Genomic DNA, 18,416 nt, shown 5'->3' with positions numbered 1-18,416 from the left:
AGGCAAGACAGGAGTCCGCACAGAGATTTTGGGGAGGGGAAGGGTAGGGAGGGGTACGTGCGACAGTGCCACCGAATGGACTGGTGTTGCACAGACGATGCAGGAGAAGATGGGCTTAGCAAGGGAAGTTCTCGAATGAGACATGTTGTTTTCGTTCCCTCCCCATCTCACCCTACTTCCTAGTGGCCTTCGGGTCTTCCGGTGACCCACTCACCCATGATCACCTGACTAGGTCTTGCTGCACTCCAGATGGATGAGTCAGGATGAGACTCAACTCTCCTACCATCTCTGAGCCAGTCGAAAGATCCCCAGCCGTATCAGATGGTCAGGAAAGAAATCACCGTTCCAAATATCTCCATGACATCTCAAGAGTCCCTGGAATGACTGAGACACTAAGTCCTCCCCACAACTAGTTATTTAACCACTAAGACTAGTTGATTTATCCACGACTTCTCCTCCCCCTCAACATCATCCCTACACTCTGTTCTCTCCTTCCTCTCCAACCTCTCCTTCCTTAGAAGAACGTCAACTGTTGGTGATAGACCAGTCCGTGATGGTCCTCCTGTTAGTCACATTCCTATCAAAAGAACTATTTGAAACCATCTGCTCTGAACCCAATGAGATGGGGCTGCCACAAAGAAAAGGGGTCCCAACCCAGTGGTGGGATTCAAATAATTTAACAACTGGTTCTCTGCCCTAATGACCGGCTGGATAGGTGTGGCCATGGTGGGCTTGGCCAGGGGATGTGACAGGCAGCAGTCAGCCTCCTGCACCCCCTTGGGAGCAAAAATGAGCCACAGGGGGGCCACGCAGCACACACCCCCGTGCCCCATTTTGGGCCTAGTAGGCCTCCCTGCAGCCTCCTGGGAGCGAAAATGAGCCACAGGGGGGCCACGCAGCACACACCCCCGTGCCCCATTTTGGGCCTAGTAGGCCTCCCTGCAGCCTCCTGGGAGCAAAAATGGGCCGCGGAGGGCCCGCGCCACACCCCCCCATGCCCCGTTTTGTGCCTAGTAGGCCTCCCTGCACTTACTTGGGAGCCAAAACAGGATGTGTGGGGACTTCTGGAAGGGGCAGGGAGGGCGGGGCCAGCCAGCAATTTAACGACCGGTTCGGCCAAAGTGGTGCGAACCGGTTGAATCCCACTAGCGGGCCAACCTATTTTTCCAAAGCACCTGAAGACAGAACAAGAAGCAATGGATGGAAACCAGTCGAGGAGGGGACCAACCTAGAACTAAGGAGAAATTTCTTGACAGTGAGAACAGTTAATCCGTGGAACAGCTTGTCTTCAGAAGTTGGGGAGGGGGGTTTCCACCACTGGAAGTTTTTAAGAAGAAATTGGGCAACTCCTTGTCTGAAATGGTATAGGGTCTCCTGTTTGAGTAGATGGGTGGACTAGAAGACCTCCAAGGGTCCTTTTCCAACTCTTCTGTTAGTCAGCTCTGGATTGTACAAACTTCAGTAACCCCATCTTATGGAAACTGCAATTTACAAAGAATTGGGCAATGGCCAGAATAAAATTAGGACTAATCCCCAATGTCTTTCTAAGACAGGCTTCCCAAACATTTTCCGACATTATACAAAACCCCATTTCAGAAAGTTCTTTTTACTGTTGATCAGAGAGTCCTTAGTTCAAGGTCCCTTGTTATGTCTGGGTAAGAGGTTTGTGTGTCATTATTCAAAGAAAAACCATTTCCACCCAAGTTTGAGTAATTTAGCCGAGTTTGGGAAGCGCTGTTGCTAGAAGCCGAGACTGCATCTACGGTCCAGTCAAGGGTGTCTTCAGGATGTGATTGTCAGCACTTCAACCTGCATTTACTCTAGTGCTGACATAAGAAGGAGAAGCGGAGGCATCTGGAAAGGGACATTTGACTTTTCACCTACTTATTTTCCCTGGAGATAATATCCCCTAGGAGATAAGATGGGAGGGGGGAATTCCTTTGAGCTGGAGTAGTTTACGGGTAGAATGACTTGGAAGATGGCCAATGAGTGCAGGGGAGCGGGGAACGGAAAGGGAGGGTTTTGGGGCTGGAAATCAGTGTTGGCTTCATTTGGAGTCAGGTTAGAATGTCGTGCTTAATAAATAGGAGTTTTTTCTTCAAAGACTTTTTTTTGAAATGCAATTTATTTGAGACGACCTCGAAACTTGACAGTGATCTCAAAAGTCAAGAAGGCCGCTGCTTGGGTTTATGTCCATGAGGTCAGAAAAATCAAGATGGCAGCTGCAAGGACATAAACAAATCTGATCTTCAATAACGGCAAGGTTGCCATCTTGAATTTTATGACCATACACTGCCGACAGCACTGTTGTTGAAATCTTTTTATCCAAATCAGATGCATGAATATGGGTGCAGATGGGGCTGGGAAAACATGCCTTGTAAGTCTCAAACTGATTTAATCACCCTTCTGTCTGTCCCCCAAAATAACTTTTGCTAAAGCTGGTGTGTGGACAACCTTAGAACTTTTATCTCTGTGTCCTCAACCCTTTTACCAAACTACAATTTCCAGAAACCTTTGAAAGAAGCTTTGACAATTACATCAGGATAAAAACCAGTGGTGGGATTCAGCCGGTTTGGGCCGGTTTGGGGGAACCGATTGTTAAATTGCTGGCTGGCCCTGCCCCTTCCAGGAGTCCCCACGGGCCCTGTTTTTTGCTCCCAGGAGGCACAGGGAGGCCTACTAGGCCCAAAATGGGACACCGGGGGGGGGGGCAGCATGGCCCCCATGCCCCATTTTTGCTCTGGGGGGGGTGCAGTAGGCCGAGTGCTGCCTGTCACACCGTCTGGCGATGCCCACCATGGCCATGCTCACCATGGCCACACCCATGGTGTGATCTTTCCTTCACCGGATGCTCTTTATAGCAGGGGTCTCCAACCTTGACCATTTTAAAACTTGTGGACTTCAACTCCCAGAATTTTTCAGCCAACATGGCTGGCTGAAGAATTCTGGGAGTTGAAGTTCACAACTCTTAAAAGTTGCCCAGGTTGGAGACCTCTGCTCTATAGAGTTCGGAGTTGAGGAATCTAACTCCCCCAGATTCCCAACCAGCGAGGTCAAAAGTCCTTTGTTATCTCAAGATCCAAAGAAGGCCCGATCCCAGCAAACCATGATGCAGATAAGACCATCGGCACCATCTCTGAGACGATGACTCAACATGTGTGACGTCATTACGGCTTGTGCCACATGGGTCGGTGATGTTGCACCATCCAAACCCGCTTAACCTGGGCCTGGAGAAGAGGTGAGGCCAGAAGAGGCCATATGGAAGAGAGACACTCGTGTTTCTCGACCTCAACCACTTTAAGATGCGTGGACGTCAACGCGACCACTTTAAGATGAGTCCACGCATCTTAAAGTGGCTGAGGTTGAGAAACGCTACCTTAGGGCAAAGGGGTACAGGATAAAGATTATAATATTCCCAACCCAGGTGGGCCACGGTGGGAGAGCAGAGCAGGGGATAGGGCACCCTACGGAAATCCATCCATGTGAGGGGTACCAAATCCCGGAAAGACAGAACACGGAGACACACGTACAAAACGATAGAAAAGATCTGGAAACAAGGTCATTGTGGACTCACTTGTGCTCTCCAATTCCTTTCCGAAGAGATGGGGGAAGGCAGGAATGGAGCATATTAGCACACACCGGGGCACCCCCCCCACCCCGCTTACCCTCCCCACTTTCTTCCGAGGAGTCCACAGTATAAAATCTGAGACAATAAAGCCAAGGATTGCCCCTCGGGCCGGGGTGGATATATTTTTTTTTTCTTGGGTTTTTTTGTTTGTTTGTTTTGTTTTTTTTAAAAAAAGCATAACAAATCGCACATTCTTGTTGCATTTTCACATCCTGTTTCAGCTCTTCGCCACAAAACCACAGGAGCCGGGATGGGAAAGGGGACATACAGGTAATCTCAAAAGTCTGTCGAGTTTCGTAGTCTGAAGAAGAGAAATGATTTTCGTCTTGAAAGAGTGTTAGCCATGCCACCTGGAGAGCGAACGAGGGCACCTTTGGTTCCCGGGGCACCACGATTGGGTTTCGCCCTAGGTCCCCCGTCCCCGAGTTGTGATGACTCCCACCAGCGTCGCCCTTCTTCCGATAGTTTGCTCGGCGTCCTCACCCTGCACCCCAAAGACATTCCCATGCAAAGGAAACAAAACAGGCCACGAGAGAAAGAGAGATAAAATGCAGCAGGCAAAACCCACGAAGCCATTAAGCAGCTCCTGAGGCTTTAATGGTGGCATCGGATGGCACGGTGGAGCTCAGGAAGGCCTGGGAGGGGAGCTTTCGAACCCGCCACTCCTGCCCATGCTGCCTTCCTTCATCCAAAGGGGGAGGAGGAACCATCCCGCTGAGACAACTGATGGGCCGTGGAGCTGGGTAGACGAAAGGTGCCACGGAGCAGGGCAAAATGGCAGGTGAAGCATGCCACGGAACAGGAAGGGGGATTCACGGCTGTTCGGCATCCTCTAACTCCTCCTCCTCCTCCTCCAGCTCTTCTTCGACCTCGTCATCTTCGTTGTCGTCGAGCGACACCACGCCGGAGGAGGCCACATCGGAGACCTTTCTCCGGACCTGGCAACTGTCCCCATGGACTTTGTAGTCCTTGCACGGAAGGCCCTCCTCCTCCGTGGGCGAGAGGCAGGACTCGGTGAAGGACATGGAGTACATAGAGTCCTGGCACTCGAGTTGTGCCAGGCTCCGGAAGGCACATTCTCCGGCAGTTTGTGTGGTGGGCAACTTGGAGATCAGCATGTCCTCCCCGCCGGATACGGAGCCTAGCAGTTTGGCGGCAAGTTCGGAAGGGGAGCTCAACTCCTTGAGAAGGAAGCTGTCGTCAAGGCTGCAGAGACTGGAGCACAAGGTCTCCGGGGAGATGGTGGACTGAGAGGAATCGCTTTCCGGGTCACAGGAACCTTGCCGGGAGCTCAGGTGGCACAGGCGGCTGTGCAGGAAACCTTTCAAGAGGGTGTTACTGGGGAGCTGGCCCACTGCGTCTGCAACACAACAACCAAGAGGGAAGAGGTTAGCAATGCAGCATTTCAGCTCAATGCAAAGAAGGACTTGGGGTGACATGATAGCAGCGCTCCAATATCTAAGGCAGCGGTGGGTTGCCTCCGGTTCGGACCGGTTCTATAGAACCGGTAGTAAAACCGGAGGGAGGCTCTGCCCACCGACCCCGACGTCATCAGAACGCTTCTGCACATGCGCAGAAGAGCACACAAGCACGCTTTGCTCACACGGACACGCGGGCCCGCTGCGAACTGGTAGTAAAGGTAAGTAGCTTCCGTTTATTTGATTTGTTTATTTGATTTGTATACCGCCCTACTCCCGAAGGACTCAAGGCGGTGAACAGCCGCAAGATAAAAACACATAAATACAAAATTTAAAACAGGATAAAACCGAATTAAACAATTTGGCCGAAGACAGATTTAAAACACCCCAGTAAATTAAAAACGAATTAAAATTTGCGTTTTAAAAAGGGAGAAAAGAGAGAAATTAGGCCAGCCCAGCCTGATGGAATAAAAAGGTCTTAAGAGCGCGGCGGAAGGTGCGTCAATCCGGGATCCTCCGTATCTCCAGGGGGAGTTCGTTCCAGATAGTAGGTGCCCCCACAGAGAAGGCTCTCCCCCTGGGGGCTGCCAGTTGACATTGTTTGGCCTACGGCATCCGGAGGAGCCCCTCTCTATGAGAGTGTACCGGCCAGTGGGAGGCTACTGGTGGCAGCAGGTGGTCTCGTAGAACCCACCCCTGATCTAAGGGGTTGTCGCAAAGAAGAAGGGGGTCAATCTATAGCCTGACTAGGTGGCTCAGTGGCTAAGACCCTGAGCTTGTCGATCAGAAAGGTCGGCAGTTCAGCGGTTCGAATCCCTAGTACAGGCCTCAGTGAGTACTAGGGATTCGAACCTAGCTTCCAGGTCCCTTTCAACTCTATAGTTACTGTTTTAAATATTCTCCAAAACACCCGAGGACAAAACAAGAAGTAACGGATGGAAACTCATCATGGAGACAAGCAACCTAGAAATAAGGAGAGTTATGGGAAAGGAACTATAAACTAACAATGTCCACTGCATATAAAGAGAATCAATATCAAATGTTTTATAGATGGCATATGCCTCCGGAAAAATTGGCAAAAATGTTTAAAGGCAAATCAGCTAAATGTTGGAAATGCCATCAAATACCAGGATCTTATTATCATATGTGGTGGATGTGCCCAGAAGCTAGAGAATATTGGAGCAGAATTAAGACATGGTTAGAAGAAATGATCCAACAACACATTGATTAAAAACCTGAACTGAACCCAGAATTCAATGTGACCCGCCCCCCCGTGCATGCGTGCGTGACACCCCCCTGCGCTCCCCCCACTTTTGGCATGCGATGGCACGGTGGGCCCGGTAGGACTGTTTTTCTCCCTTCCCAGGCTTCAGAGGCTTTCTGGGAGTCTGGGGAGGACAAAAACAGCCTTCCCCACGCCCCTGGAGGCCCTCCAGAGGCCGGAAATGGCCCGTTTCCTGACTTCCGGTGGGCCCAGAAGGCTTGAAAATCAGCTGGCCAGTGCGCACATGCGCGCTGGAGCTGAGCTAGGGCAACACTTGCGTGCCCACAGATATGGCTCTGTGTGCCACCTGTGGCACGCGTGCCATAGGTTCGCCATTACAGGTGTAGGGTTTCCTGCTTCAGCAGGGGTTGGACTAGAAGATCTCCAAGGTCCCTTCCAACTCTTTTATTGTGACCACCATCCTAAAAATCTCAAGGTTGGCTGCATTCCATAATATGTTGCCTGATCTTAGCCTCTCTTAAGAATAAATAAGGCCATTCAAAAGTGTAGGATCTAACTTACAAGAGCTCATTCCTGAGCTTGGAATATATCTCGTAAGTATGTTTGGCTGGCAGCTTCACAGAACTTGGACAAAGGGGTACTTAGATTTCCAATCTAATCGGTTGTAGATCCAACGACAGCTCCTTTCTACAGCAGCCTCTTTGCTCTGCTCCCTTTCCAGTCAAACTAGACTAATGGTGAGAGTTGAATTTCAAAATGAGATTCGGGGGAAGCTTTTTAGATTAGCACTGAAGGTGTTAGCTAGATTGAGTAATGAAATGTCTACAACAAAACAACCAAGCTCAGAGAACACCAAGGACTCCTCCCTTCTAGATTATTTCCCCTGGCTAATTTTGATGACATTGTGCTAATATTCTCATTTTTTTCAAAACCCCTTCAAACCATGAGCCAAGCTTACCAACGTCCTTTTTTTCTGATGGGAATTTTGCCAGAGCAAAGACCCACATCCCTATCAGGTACACACCCCACAACTAGAAAAGGGGGTGGGCTGATGGGGGTTCGGGAGAACCTCTAGCTAAGACTCAGTGCAGTTTGGAGAACCCCCAAATCCCATTCTCGGCTGGCCCCTCCCACCCCACCACGCCCCTCCCAGGAGTCTCCATGCGGCCCATTTTGGATGCAGTTAAGTGCAGGGCATGTGCAGAGGTTCAGGGAGGGTGAAATATGGGCCTACCGGAAGTTCGGGAAGGCTGGAAACAGGCCTGTTTTGAGCCTCCAGAGGGCCTCCGGAGCCTGGGGAGGGCATTTTCGCCCTCCCGGAAGCTCGATGAAAACATCCGGAGGGCAAAAACACTCTCCCCGCCATGATGCAGGAGGCTGACTAGGCCACATCCACCATGGCCACACCCACCCGGCAACGAGGCAGAGAACCCCCTTGCTAAAATTTTTGAAGCCCACTCCTGGATTTAGGGGGTCTCATCCAGACACCTCCTCGGTCTCTTGCCTGCATATGATAGAGAGGACTAATTTGAATTCTTCTTCGATGTTACACTGGCAGATTACGGCTCACTTTCTTTGATATGTAAATGGACCCAGATTTGTCAGCAATTCATTGAAAGGAAAAGAAAGCTTTTGTCTGCCCCCAAAGTATGGAGATTACACACTTTGTCAACACACATGTAGCCAACTGGGAGGGCTCTTTGTGGACACAAAAGGTTCTTTTTCTTTGTTTTTTTACAAGATACATATATATTAATACAAATGATATACATAAAAAGAAAAAGTGACTTTGGTCATACAACCATTATCTTATTAACGGTGTATATTTGTTAATTATTATTATACAAAATTTTTCATTTACTCTCATTTCTGCGAGTTATCCAATCATACCACCTATTCCATGCTGTATAACATTTTGAGTCTACCTTGTCCTTCATTTCAAATGTTAGTTTGTCCATTTCTGCGCAATTGTAGATTTTTTGGATTATCAATTGATCTGTTGGCAGTTGGTCAGTTTTCCAATATTGAGCGAGCGCCAATCTGGCTGCAGTGACTATGTGTAATATTAAATACTTTTCAAAAAAAAAATTAGATTTATATGCCGCCCTTCTCTGGAGACTCAGGGCGGTTTACAATGTGTTAAGCAATAGCCTTCATACTTTTGTATATTTTATACAAAGTCAGCTTATTGCCCCCACAAACTGGGTCCTCAATTTACCTACCTTAGAAAGGATGGAAGGCTGAGTCAACCTTGAGCCTTGGTGAGATTCGAACTTGCAATAATTGCAGACAGCTGAATGTTAATAACAGGCTTTTTAGTCTGTTGAGCTATCCAGGCTCCTATTTCTTTATTTCTTTCCTATAGTTTTCTTTAATCATCCCTAGTAGGAAAATCTCTGGTTTAAGTTCTATTTTTTCCGATGTTATTTCTATTAGCCAAATTATTACTTTTTCCCAATTCTTCCTAACTTTGGGGCAAAGCCACCAAAAATTGCCCAAAAATTAGGACACAAAAGGTTCTAAAAGGCCCAGAAGTCCTTCATGTGCAACTTGGCGGGAGCAGCCGAGAGAAGGTGGATTTACACGCTTCTCTGAAAGGGGCAGCTGGAGCGCTAATCAGAGTATCCTAGTGGGTAGATCCATATTTAGAGCTTGTCTCCGCTTGCACCATGCAAGTCCTTGAAATATCTTTATCAGGTTTTTTTTTTTTTTTTGCTTTTTCTTTTGTCCTATCTCCAGCCCATGAGCGAGAGGGGCGACTTAGTCATCGTGGAACTGGAGAGAGGCAGTGTACTGTGATATGACGTGGCCCTCCAAAGGGGACGAGCTGGCATGGTGATGGCACAAAGCTTGGTTTGATCATTTTGCAGGATGGGTCTTCTCCTCTGTCATTTCCTCCTCCACCTCATCTCCTTCTCCTCTTCTTCCTCCCTCTCCCTCCTCCTGTCCTTCTCCTCCTCCCTCCTCATCTCCTCTTCCTCTTCATCCCTCCTCCTCATCTCCTCCTTTCTCCTCTTCTTCTTCCCTCCTCTTTCTCATCTTCTCCTCCTTCTCTTCTTCTTTCTCTCCTCTTCTTCCTCCTCATCTCCTTCTCTTCTTCCTTCCTCCTCCTCCTGTCCTTCTCCTCCTCCCTCATCTTTCTCTTCATCCCTCCTCATCTCCTCCTTTCTCCTCTTCTTCTTCCCTCCTCTTTCTCATCTTCTCCTCCTTCTCTTCTTCTTTCTCTCCTCTTCTTCCTCCTCATCTCCTTCTCTTCTTCCTCCCTCCTCCTTCTGTCCTTCTCCTCCTCCCTCCTCATCTCCTTTTTCTCTTCATCTCTCCTCCTCATCTCCTCCTCTCTTCTTCCTCTCTCCTCCTCCTTCTCATCTTCTTCCTCCCTCTCCCTCCTCCTGTCCTTCTCCTCCTCCCTCCTCATCTCCTTTTTCTCTTCATCTCTCCTCCTCATCTCCTCCTTTCTCCTCTTCTTCTTCCCTCCTCTTTCTCATCTTCTCCTCCTTCTCTTCTTCTTTCTCTCCTCTTCTTCCTCCTCATCTCCTTCTCTTCTTCCTTCCTCCTCCTCCTGTCCTTCTCCTCCTCCCTCATCTTTCTCTTCATCCCTCCTCATCTCCTCCTTTCTCCTCTTCTTCCTCCTCCCTCCTCCTTCTCTTCTTCTTCCTCTCCTCTTCCTCCTCCTCATCTCCTCCTGCTCTTCTTCCTCCTTCCTCCTCCTTCTCATCTCCTTCTCTTCTTCTTCCTCTCCTCTTCTTCCTCATCTCCTTCTCCTCTTCATCCCTCCTCCTCATCTCCTCCTTTCTCCTCTTCTTCCTCCCTCCTCCTCCTCATCTCCTCCTCCTTCTCTTCCTCCCACCTCCTGCCCCCCTCCCCCTTGAGACTGCTTTCTCAGTTAAGAGGAACTCATTGGCAATCTTCCGTCTCAAGAGACTATGGTATCGTGCTCAGGAAAGAGGTCCTAAAACAGCATCTAGTGTGACTAAAAACGCCAATTCGAGAGTGACAATCCCTTCCACACTGAGGGCAGATACATTCGGTCCCCTGCCCAGCCCCCAGATTTCACCGGTTCCGGGACTACCTCTTTGCCTCAGCCTGCCGAACAAGGGTCTCTTCTAATTGGAGAAGGCCATGCACCGCTTAAGAGGAACTACAGGAAGAAAAAATACATTTTCCCTGCAAATGAAAACATCTGGAACTCCGAAGAGGTCCAATTGTGCAGGGGCTTAAAAGAGGTTCCAAAAATGCCAAGATGGCCTCTCTGTGTTGCCTGAAAAGAGACCCTCCCTCTTTCAATCTGAAGATCAGGTTTGCAGTCATAAACTAATTGGGCAATCTCCTGGCCTTGAGGGGCACTCCTGAACTAATAGGATACAAATCGTTGGAAGAAATACCCTTCTGGGTTCAGTTCCAAGTGGGGGAAAAGCCACTGGATTTATGGAAGATGCTCGGAAAGAAGGTTTTTGGATGAACAGGATCACATGCCTTGGAGATCTTGGGTGAAAAAAAGGGTAGAGAAGCTGAGAGTGCCTGGGTTTTATGCCCTCTGTTGGGCTTTGAATTTGAGCTTGTGTTCTGATTGGTTGTCAGACTCCCATGGGGCCATGCAGGGGTAACTTTGTAGGTTGTCTATGTCCCAGGCTTGGTTGACTCTTGCTGGGTGATGATGTAATGAAAGAGCTTTGGGCAATTCGTACTATGGCTCTGCCTGAAGGAGGTAGATCTTTGTTATGTAGAATAGACTGGACAAAAGGCCTTAATGGCCCATTGACAAAGATGGGGGGACTGAGTTTCTGCCTCCCTTTTAGGGGAAATATTCTGCCTTTTTAATATTTCCTAAAATATCTCATTTTCCTAGGAGAGGGGTGGGTGCTAACTTCCTACAATAGTCTTAAACGCAACCGGGCCTTTCAGAGCAACCGTAATGCTGATGCGGCCTTCAGTGAAATTGAGATTGACACCCAGAACCTACAGGGTGCTGGTATTGCACTGAGACCTAGATTTTGGAATAAAGTAAGTGGATTGGTTCAGGGGTGGGTTCTAAATTTGTTTACTACCGGTTCTGTGGGCGTGGCTTATTTTGTGGGTGCGGCTTGGAGGTCATGTGACTAGGTGGGCGTGGCTAGCTGGTCAGAGTCATTTCTGGAAGGTCCTCGCACTTACGACCAGTCCTTGCACTTACGACCTGACTCATTTGTTTGCTTTTAACACTGATCAGCTGTAGGACGGCCCTTTGAAGCCCCGCGGCAAGAGTTTAAACAGTTTTTTTCCCTCTAGTCATCAGCTGGGACTCAGGAGGCAGCAATAGATTGGGGGTGGGACCAAATAAAAGGTAAAAATAACATGGGGGTGGGTGGGGGGGTGGGAGGGCGGGGGGGGAGAACCAGTTCGGTGACGTCATATCGTCACCGCTACCGGCTCGGCCGAACCGGGCCGAACCGGGAGGAACCCATCACTGGATTGGTTCTTTTTCTTTCTTTTCTACCTAGTTCAGCCTCCTGTTGGTTTTCAACCTACCAGAGACGCCGGCCGTTCTCACTTACCAGCTGCCTGGGCAGTTTCACCGGAAGTGGGAAAATCTTCGTCGTAAGACTCATCATTGGAGTCATCCCCTTCCACCGATGACCAAGCTCTGAGTTTGGCCTCAGCGATGGCAAACTGTTCGGCTACACCTGGGGAGAAAGGAGTGTTGTTACACAGAGGCGGTGAAACACAGGGTGGTGGAAATCACTGTGGAAGAGATGCCAACCCTAAGGACCGTCATGGAAGTCAGAAATTCAAGCTTTGTATCAGGGGTGAAATCCAACATTTTTCCCTACCGGTTCTGTGGGCGTGGCTTGGTGGGCGTGGCAGGGGAAGGATATTGCAAAGTCTCCATTCCCTCCCCACTCTGGGGCCAGCCAGAGGTGGTATTTGCCAGTTTTCCGAACTACTCAAAATTTCCGCTACCGGTTCTCCAGAACCTGTTAGAACCTGCTGGATTTCACCCCTGCTTTGTACTTTATCAAACTGGAGTGACAAGCTGGGGAAAGATTAATCTAGTAGATTTCAGCCCTTCAGCTGATTGATAAAGGTTGGGAAGTCACCTGGGGAAAAAATGTTCCATAATATAAGTGTCAGGATTTGGTGTTGTCTCAAATAAACTGCATTTCAAACAAATAGTCCTTGATCAAAATCTTTCATTTATTAGGCACAACAATCGAAACTCCGACTCAGTTGCAGCCAACACTGACTTCCTGGTCCAAACCCTCCCTTTCCTTTCCCCACTGCTCTGCTTCTCATTGGCCATCTTCCAAGTCACTCTGCTGTTATCTACTACTTCAGCTCAAAGGAATTTCCCCCCTCCCAACTCATCTCCTAGGGGATAGTATCTCCAGGGAAAATAAGTAGGTGAAAAGTCAAGCGTCCTCTTGCCAGATGCCCCCACCTTCTCCTTCTTATGTCAGCACTGGAGTGAATGCAGCTTGGAGTGCTGACAATAAGTCTATAGAACATAAAACAATAGAGTTAGGAGGGACCTTGGAAATCTTTTAGCCCAACTCCTTGCTTAAGTAGTACACCCTATACCAGTGATGGCGAACTTATGGCATGGGTGCTAGAAGTGGCACACAGAGCCATCTCTCCGGGCATGCCACACCGGCCAGCCAATCGCACACGCATGCACACCAGAAACTGAAAGATTAGGTGACCAGCACGCATGCACAGGCCAGAAACCGGAAGCTCAGCTTCCCCATGCACACATGCGCACCAGGGAGTTGCTCTTCCTGTTTCTGGTGCTCCCTTGCGCACACGCGCATGCTCCCATTTCGGCACCCGGTGCCGAAAAGGTTCGCCAACACTGCCCTATACCCAGGGGTGAAATCCAGCAGGTTCTAACAGGTTCTGGAGAACCGATAGCGGAAATTTTGAGTAGTTCGGAGAACCGGCAAATACCACCTCTGGCTGGCCCCAGAATGGGGAGGGAATGGAGATTTTGCAGTATCCGTCCCCTGGAGTGGGGTGGGAATGGAGATTTTGTAATATCCTTCTCCTGCTATGCCCACCAAGTCACGCCCACAGAACCAGTAGGGGAAAAATTTTGGATTTCACCCCTGCCTATACCATTTCAGACAAATGGTTGTCCAGTCTCTTTTTGAAAACTTCTATTGATGGAGCACGCAGAACTTCTGAAGGCCGGCCATTCCATTTTGTTGACTGTTCTCACTGTTAGGAAATGCCTAGGTTGCTTCTCTCGTTGGCTAGTTTCCATCCATTGTTTCTTGTCTTGCCTTCTGGTGCTTTGGAAAAGAAGTTGACCCCCTCGTCTTTGTAGGAGACCCTCAAATATTGGACCACTGCTATCATGTCACCCCTAGACTAGTCCTTCTTTTCATTACTCCAGACATACCCAATTCCTGCAACCTTTCTTCATGTGTTTTAGCCTCCAGCCCCCTAATCATCTTTGTTGCTCTTCTCTGCACTCTTTCCAGAGTCTCAACAACTTTTTTACATCATGGCGACCAAAAACTGGATGCAGCATTCCAAGTGTGACCGTATTAAGGCTTTGTAAAGCGGTACTAATACTTCATGTGAAGTTATCCTTTGCTTATGTAAGAAAAAAAAAACCAAGCTGATCTGGAAGTTGAAGTTAAACATGTCATCAGCATGAAATCATTGCATTGCCCCGAGAGACCTAAGTCCAACCCTACCCCCATGAATACCGTTGACCATTATCTAGCGCCCATTTAGATTTGACCAGTGGTGGGATTGAAATAATTTAACAACCGGTTCTCTGTCCTAATGATTTCTTCCAACAACCAGTTCGCCAAACTGCTCAGAAAGTTAACAACCAGTTCTCCCGAAGTGGTGCGAACCGGCTGAATCCCATCACTGGATTTGACCATTAGTTCTTGGATTAGAGGTAGCAACAGTAAACTCTTCTGTACCTTGAACTTAACAAATGTTCTTGGTTATTTGCACCTGGCATTAATCTAGAAGAGAAGAGTTTAGAATAGAATAGAATAGAATAGAATAGAATAGAATAGAATAGAATAGAATAGAATAGAATAGAATAGAATAGAATAGAATAACAGAGTTGGAAGGGACCTTGGAGGTCTTCTAGTCCAACCCCCTGCTTAGGCAGGAAACCCTACACCACTTCAGACAACATCTGTTATCCAACATCTTTTTTTTTTTTTTTTAATTTGATTTATATGCCGTCCTTCTCCGGAGACTCAGGGCGGCTTACAATGCGTTAAGCAATAGCCTTCATACTTTTGTATGTTTTATACAATGTCAGCTTATTGCCCCCAGAAACTGGGTCCTCATTTCACCTACCTTAGAAAGGATGGAAGGCTGAGTCAACCTTGAGCCTTGGAGAGATTCGAACCAGCAGAAATTGCAGGCAGCTGTGTTAATAACAGGGTGCACTAAACCACTGTACTATCAAGGCTCTTCTTGATCTTCTTAAAAACTTCCAGTGTTGGGGCATTCACAACTTCTGGAGGCAAGTTGTACCACTGATTAATTGTTCTTACTGTCAGGAAATTTCTCCTTAGTTCTAGGTTGCTTCTCTCCTTGATTAGTTTTCACCCATTGCTTCTTGTTCTACCCTCAGGTGCTTTGGAGAATAGTTCGACTCCTTCTTCTTTGTGGCAGCCCCTGAGATATTGGAAGACAGCTATCAAGTCTCCCCTAGTCCTTCTTTTCATTAAACGAGACATACCCAGTTCCTGCAACCGTTCTTCAGGAACAGTTTATTGTTGCTATCTCTAATACAAGGGTTTAGTCAACTATCGGTCACAGAGGGCTGGACTTCAATCTCCCGGGGCAACGCAATGACCCCAAACTGATGACATGTTTAACCCCATCTTCCAGCTCAGCTTGCTTTTCTCCTACACTTCTTTTTTGCTTTGACAGTTTTATCAGCTTATAATATAAAATACAAAAATACAAAAGCAAATAGAAAAGAAGGGGGGGAAAGGCGCAGACTTCCAATTCCCTCTGGTGCAATAGAATAAGGAATATATATATTTGCAGTCATTTAGTTAGAAATGCAGGGACATATTGGCTCAGTGGCTAAGACGCTGAGCTTGTCGATTGAAAGGTCGGCAGTTCAGCGGTTCGAATCCCTAGTGCCGCATAACGGAGTGAGCTCCTGTTACTTGTCCCAGCTTCTGCCAACCTAGCAGTTCGAAAACAGGTAAAAAATGCAAGTAGGAAAATAGGGACCACCTTTGGTGGGAAGGGAACAGCGTTCCGTGCGCCTTTTTTTTTTTTCTTTAGATTTATATGCCGCCCTTCTCCGGAGACTCAGGGCGGCTTACAAGGCGTTAAGCAATAGCCTTCATTCTTTTGTATGTTTTATAAAAGTCAGCTTATTGCCCCCACAAACCGGGTCCTCATTTTACCTACCTTAGAAAGGATGGAAGGCTGAGTCAACCTTGAGCCTGGTGAGATTTGAACTTGCAGTAATTGCAGGCAGCTGGAAGCTAAATACTATCTTTAACAGTAGCAATAGTTTGCTGCACCACTCAGGCTCCTCAATGCCTTTGGCATTGAGTCATGCCAGCCACATGACCACGGAGACGTCTTCGGACAGCGCTGGCTCTTCGGCTTTGAAACGGAGATGAGCACCGCCCCCCAGAGTCGGGAATGTGCGATGGGAACCTTTACCTTTACCTTTTATTTAGAAATGCAAAGTACAAGATGATCAGAAGGACATGCTTGTTCCAGTGTTTAGGGAAATTGGGCTGCAGAAAAAGGCCAATTTATCTGGGAAAGCTCTCCTAAGGAATAGGAATACTGGAGGAAACAATGATAATAATTACGGTTTAATTATTATATAATTATAATTTTATCATTATAATAATAAAGGCCAATAAAGTAGCTTTTTTTTTTCCTTAGCAGGGCTTATGTGCCTTTAACTGAAAGCTTCCTGCTTGGTGCCTTTCAATTGCATTGGTAACATAATTTGAATTCCTGCCAATGGCCCAATTGTCTGTGAACTCGGATTGTAAATATGTATTATCTTTTATTACATTAAAAAAAAAATCTTTCTTAATTTCATTATCTACTTTTTGAGTGCTTCTTAGGACATACATTTAATCGCCGTAGATCAACTGCGGCGACATACAAGAATGACTAAATAAATTGAACTTCAATTGTTTTTGAGACGGTGGTCGAAGCTGCCGTCTCCGAAACAGACGGCAATGCTGCTAGGAGTGCGTGTTTTTTTGTTGTTTTTGTTTTTTAAATTTGATTTATATGCCGCCCTTCTCCGGAGACTCAGGGCGGCTTACAAGGCGTTAAGCAATAGCCTTCATGCTTTTGTATATTTATACAAAGTCAGCTTATTGCCCCCACAACTGGGTCCTCAATTTACCTACCTTAGAAAGGATGGAAGGCTGAGTCAACCTTGAGCCTGGGGAGATTCGAACTTACAGTAATTGCAGGCAGCTGGTGTTAATCACAATGCTATCAGTCTGCTGAGCTACCAGGCCCTTTTGTTCGGGACGCACTAATTAAAAAAATAGATTCCTCTTAATTTTTTTTCCCCTCAAGCTCTTTTTCTGAGTATCCTCATTTCCCTTCTGCGCATAAGATTTCCCTCACGCCTGAATTAAATCTTCACATCTCAACATCGCTTAGCTCGGGGGTGTCAAACTCGATTTCATTGAGGGCCGCATCACGGTTCTGATTGACCTCGGGGGGGGCGTGCCAGAGTGGGCGTGACCAGCTCAACGTCACTCCTGTTGGGGGCGCCTGTGGCGGCCCGAGCGCTGTGCCAGCGGAAACAGGCTCCCGAGCTCTGTTTTCACTGCAGAGGGTTGCAGGAGGCCGTGGTAGCCGAAAACGGAGCTTGGCAGCTTGTTTTCTCTAGCTGGACCTTTGCTGTTTCCAGGGTGACCCTGCGGGCCGGATCTAAGTACCCCATGGGACAGATCCTGCCCCTGGGCTTTGAGTTTGACACCCCTGGCTTAGATTATTTCTCCTTCTGAATAATATTGTGGGCCATTTGAAAGCCCTTCTTTTCAAACAAACAAACAAACAAAAACCAACCCCCAGCCCAAACCACTGGTGGAATTCAAATTTTTTTACTTCCAGTTCTGTGGGCGTGGCTTGGTGGGCGTGGCAGGGGAAGGAAACTGCAAAATCCCCATTCCCTCCCCACTTCAGGGGAAGGATACTGCAAAATCTCCATTCCCACCCCACTGCAGGGGAAGGAGACTGCAAAATCTCCATTCCTACCCCACTACAGGGGAAGGATACTGCAAAATCCCCATTCCTACCCCACTCCAGGGGAAGAATACTGCAAAATCTCCATTCCCACCCCACTCCAGGGGAAGGATACTGCAAAATCTCCATTCCTACCCCACTCCAGGCGAAGGATATTGCAAAATCTCCATTCCCTCCCCACTCCAGGGGAAGGACACTACAAATTCCCCATTCCCTCCCTACTCTGGGGCCAGCCAGAGGTGGTTTTTGCCAGTTCTCCGAACTACTCATAATTTCCACCCGGTTCTCCAGAACCTGTCAGAACCTGCTGAATAGCACCCCTGCCCCAAACCTTTCCTTGTAAGGCAATTTTCTTTTATGGCTTATTTTTATCTTTATTTTTATTTTTTTTTCAATGGTGGGATAAAGACCAAGAATGAATGGCAGGATCCAATCTGGACCAGTTACCAGGGCCAGAGGTTAGTCTTCCGAGCTTTCAGACTTGCCTCAGGGAACTTCTTTCTCGCCAGAATATGTGCTGTGTGCTTATCGCCAGATTTCAAGAACGCAAGTGAGCGGTTAGACGAGGAGACCCAAATTCATTGGTAGCCTCATATTGCAGTGAACAAGGACATACATTCAATTTCACCCCTACTAAGATTGTTGGACGAGCAGGCACAAAATCAGCCAGGGAAATGTTTGGAGAACGAAGTGCCTGAGCCCACTGTAACAGTATTGCCAAAAAGGCATTAAGAGTTGTTAACCTAATCTTGCGTAGCTTCTTTTCTGGTAATATTGTACTGCTAACTAGAGCATACAAAACATTTGCTAGACCAATTCTCGAATACAGTTCTCGAATCTGTCTGGAACCCGCACTGCATATTGGACATTAATACAATTGAGAGAGTCCAGAGGTATTTCATGAGAAGAATCCTCCATTCCTCTACCCGCAATAAAATAC

The 18,416-nt window shown here is 47.7% G+C and overlaps 1 protein-coding gene across 4 annotated transcripts in view; it reads right to left on the bottom strand.

Moving 5' to 3' along the window:
• Nucleotides 1–2,714: 2,714 nt before the first annotated feature.
• The window catches only part of FAM131A (family with sequence similarity 131 member A), a 100,292-nt gene continuing 84,590 nt past the window's right edge, over nucleotides 2,715–18,416 (bottom strand). For all 4 annotated transcript variants that reach the window (XM_060682872.2, XM_060682873.2, XM_034442003.3 and 1 more), the window contains 2 exons: nucleotides 11,803–11,931; nucleotides 2,715–4,988 (listed from right to left, as the gene is read on the bottom strand). In XM_060682872.2, coding sequence (XP_060538855.2) covers nucleotides 4,441–4,988; nucleotides 11,803–11,931 — 677 coding nt within the window. In that variant the 3' untranslated portion in view covers nucleotides 2,715–4,440. The remainder of the gene's footprint in view (nucleotides 4,989–11,802; nucleotides 11,932–18,416) is intronic.

This window comes from Pantherophis guttatus, chromosome 6, assembly GCF_059756535.1.
Source record: "Pantherophis guttatus breed Tessera chromosome 6, ASM5975653v1, whole genome shotgun sequence".
NCBI classification, from domain to species: domain Eukaryota; kingdom Metazoa; phylum Chordata; class Lepidosauria; order Squamata; family Colubridae; genus Pantherophis; species Pantherophis guttatus.
The sequence above is the reverse complement of the archived record's forward strand: the minus strand, read 5'-3'. Positions and strand labels throughout refer to the sequence as shown.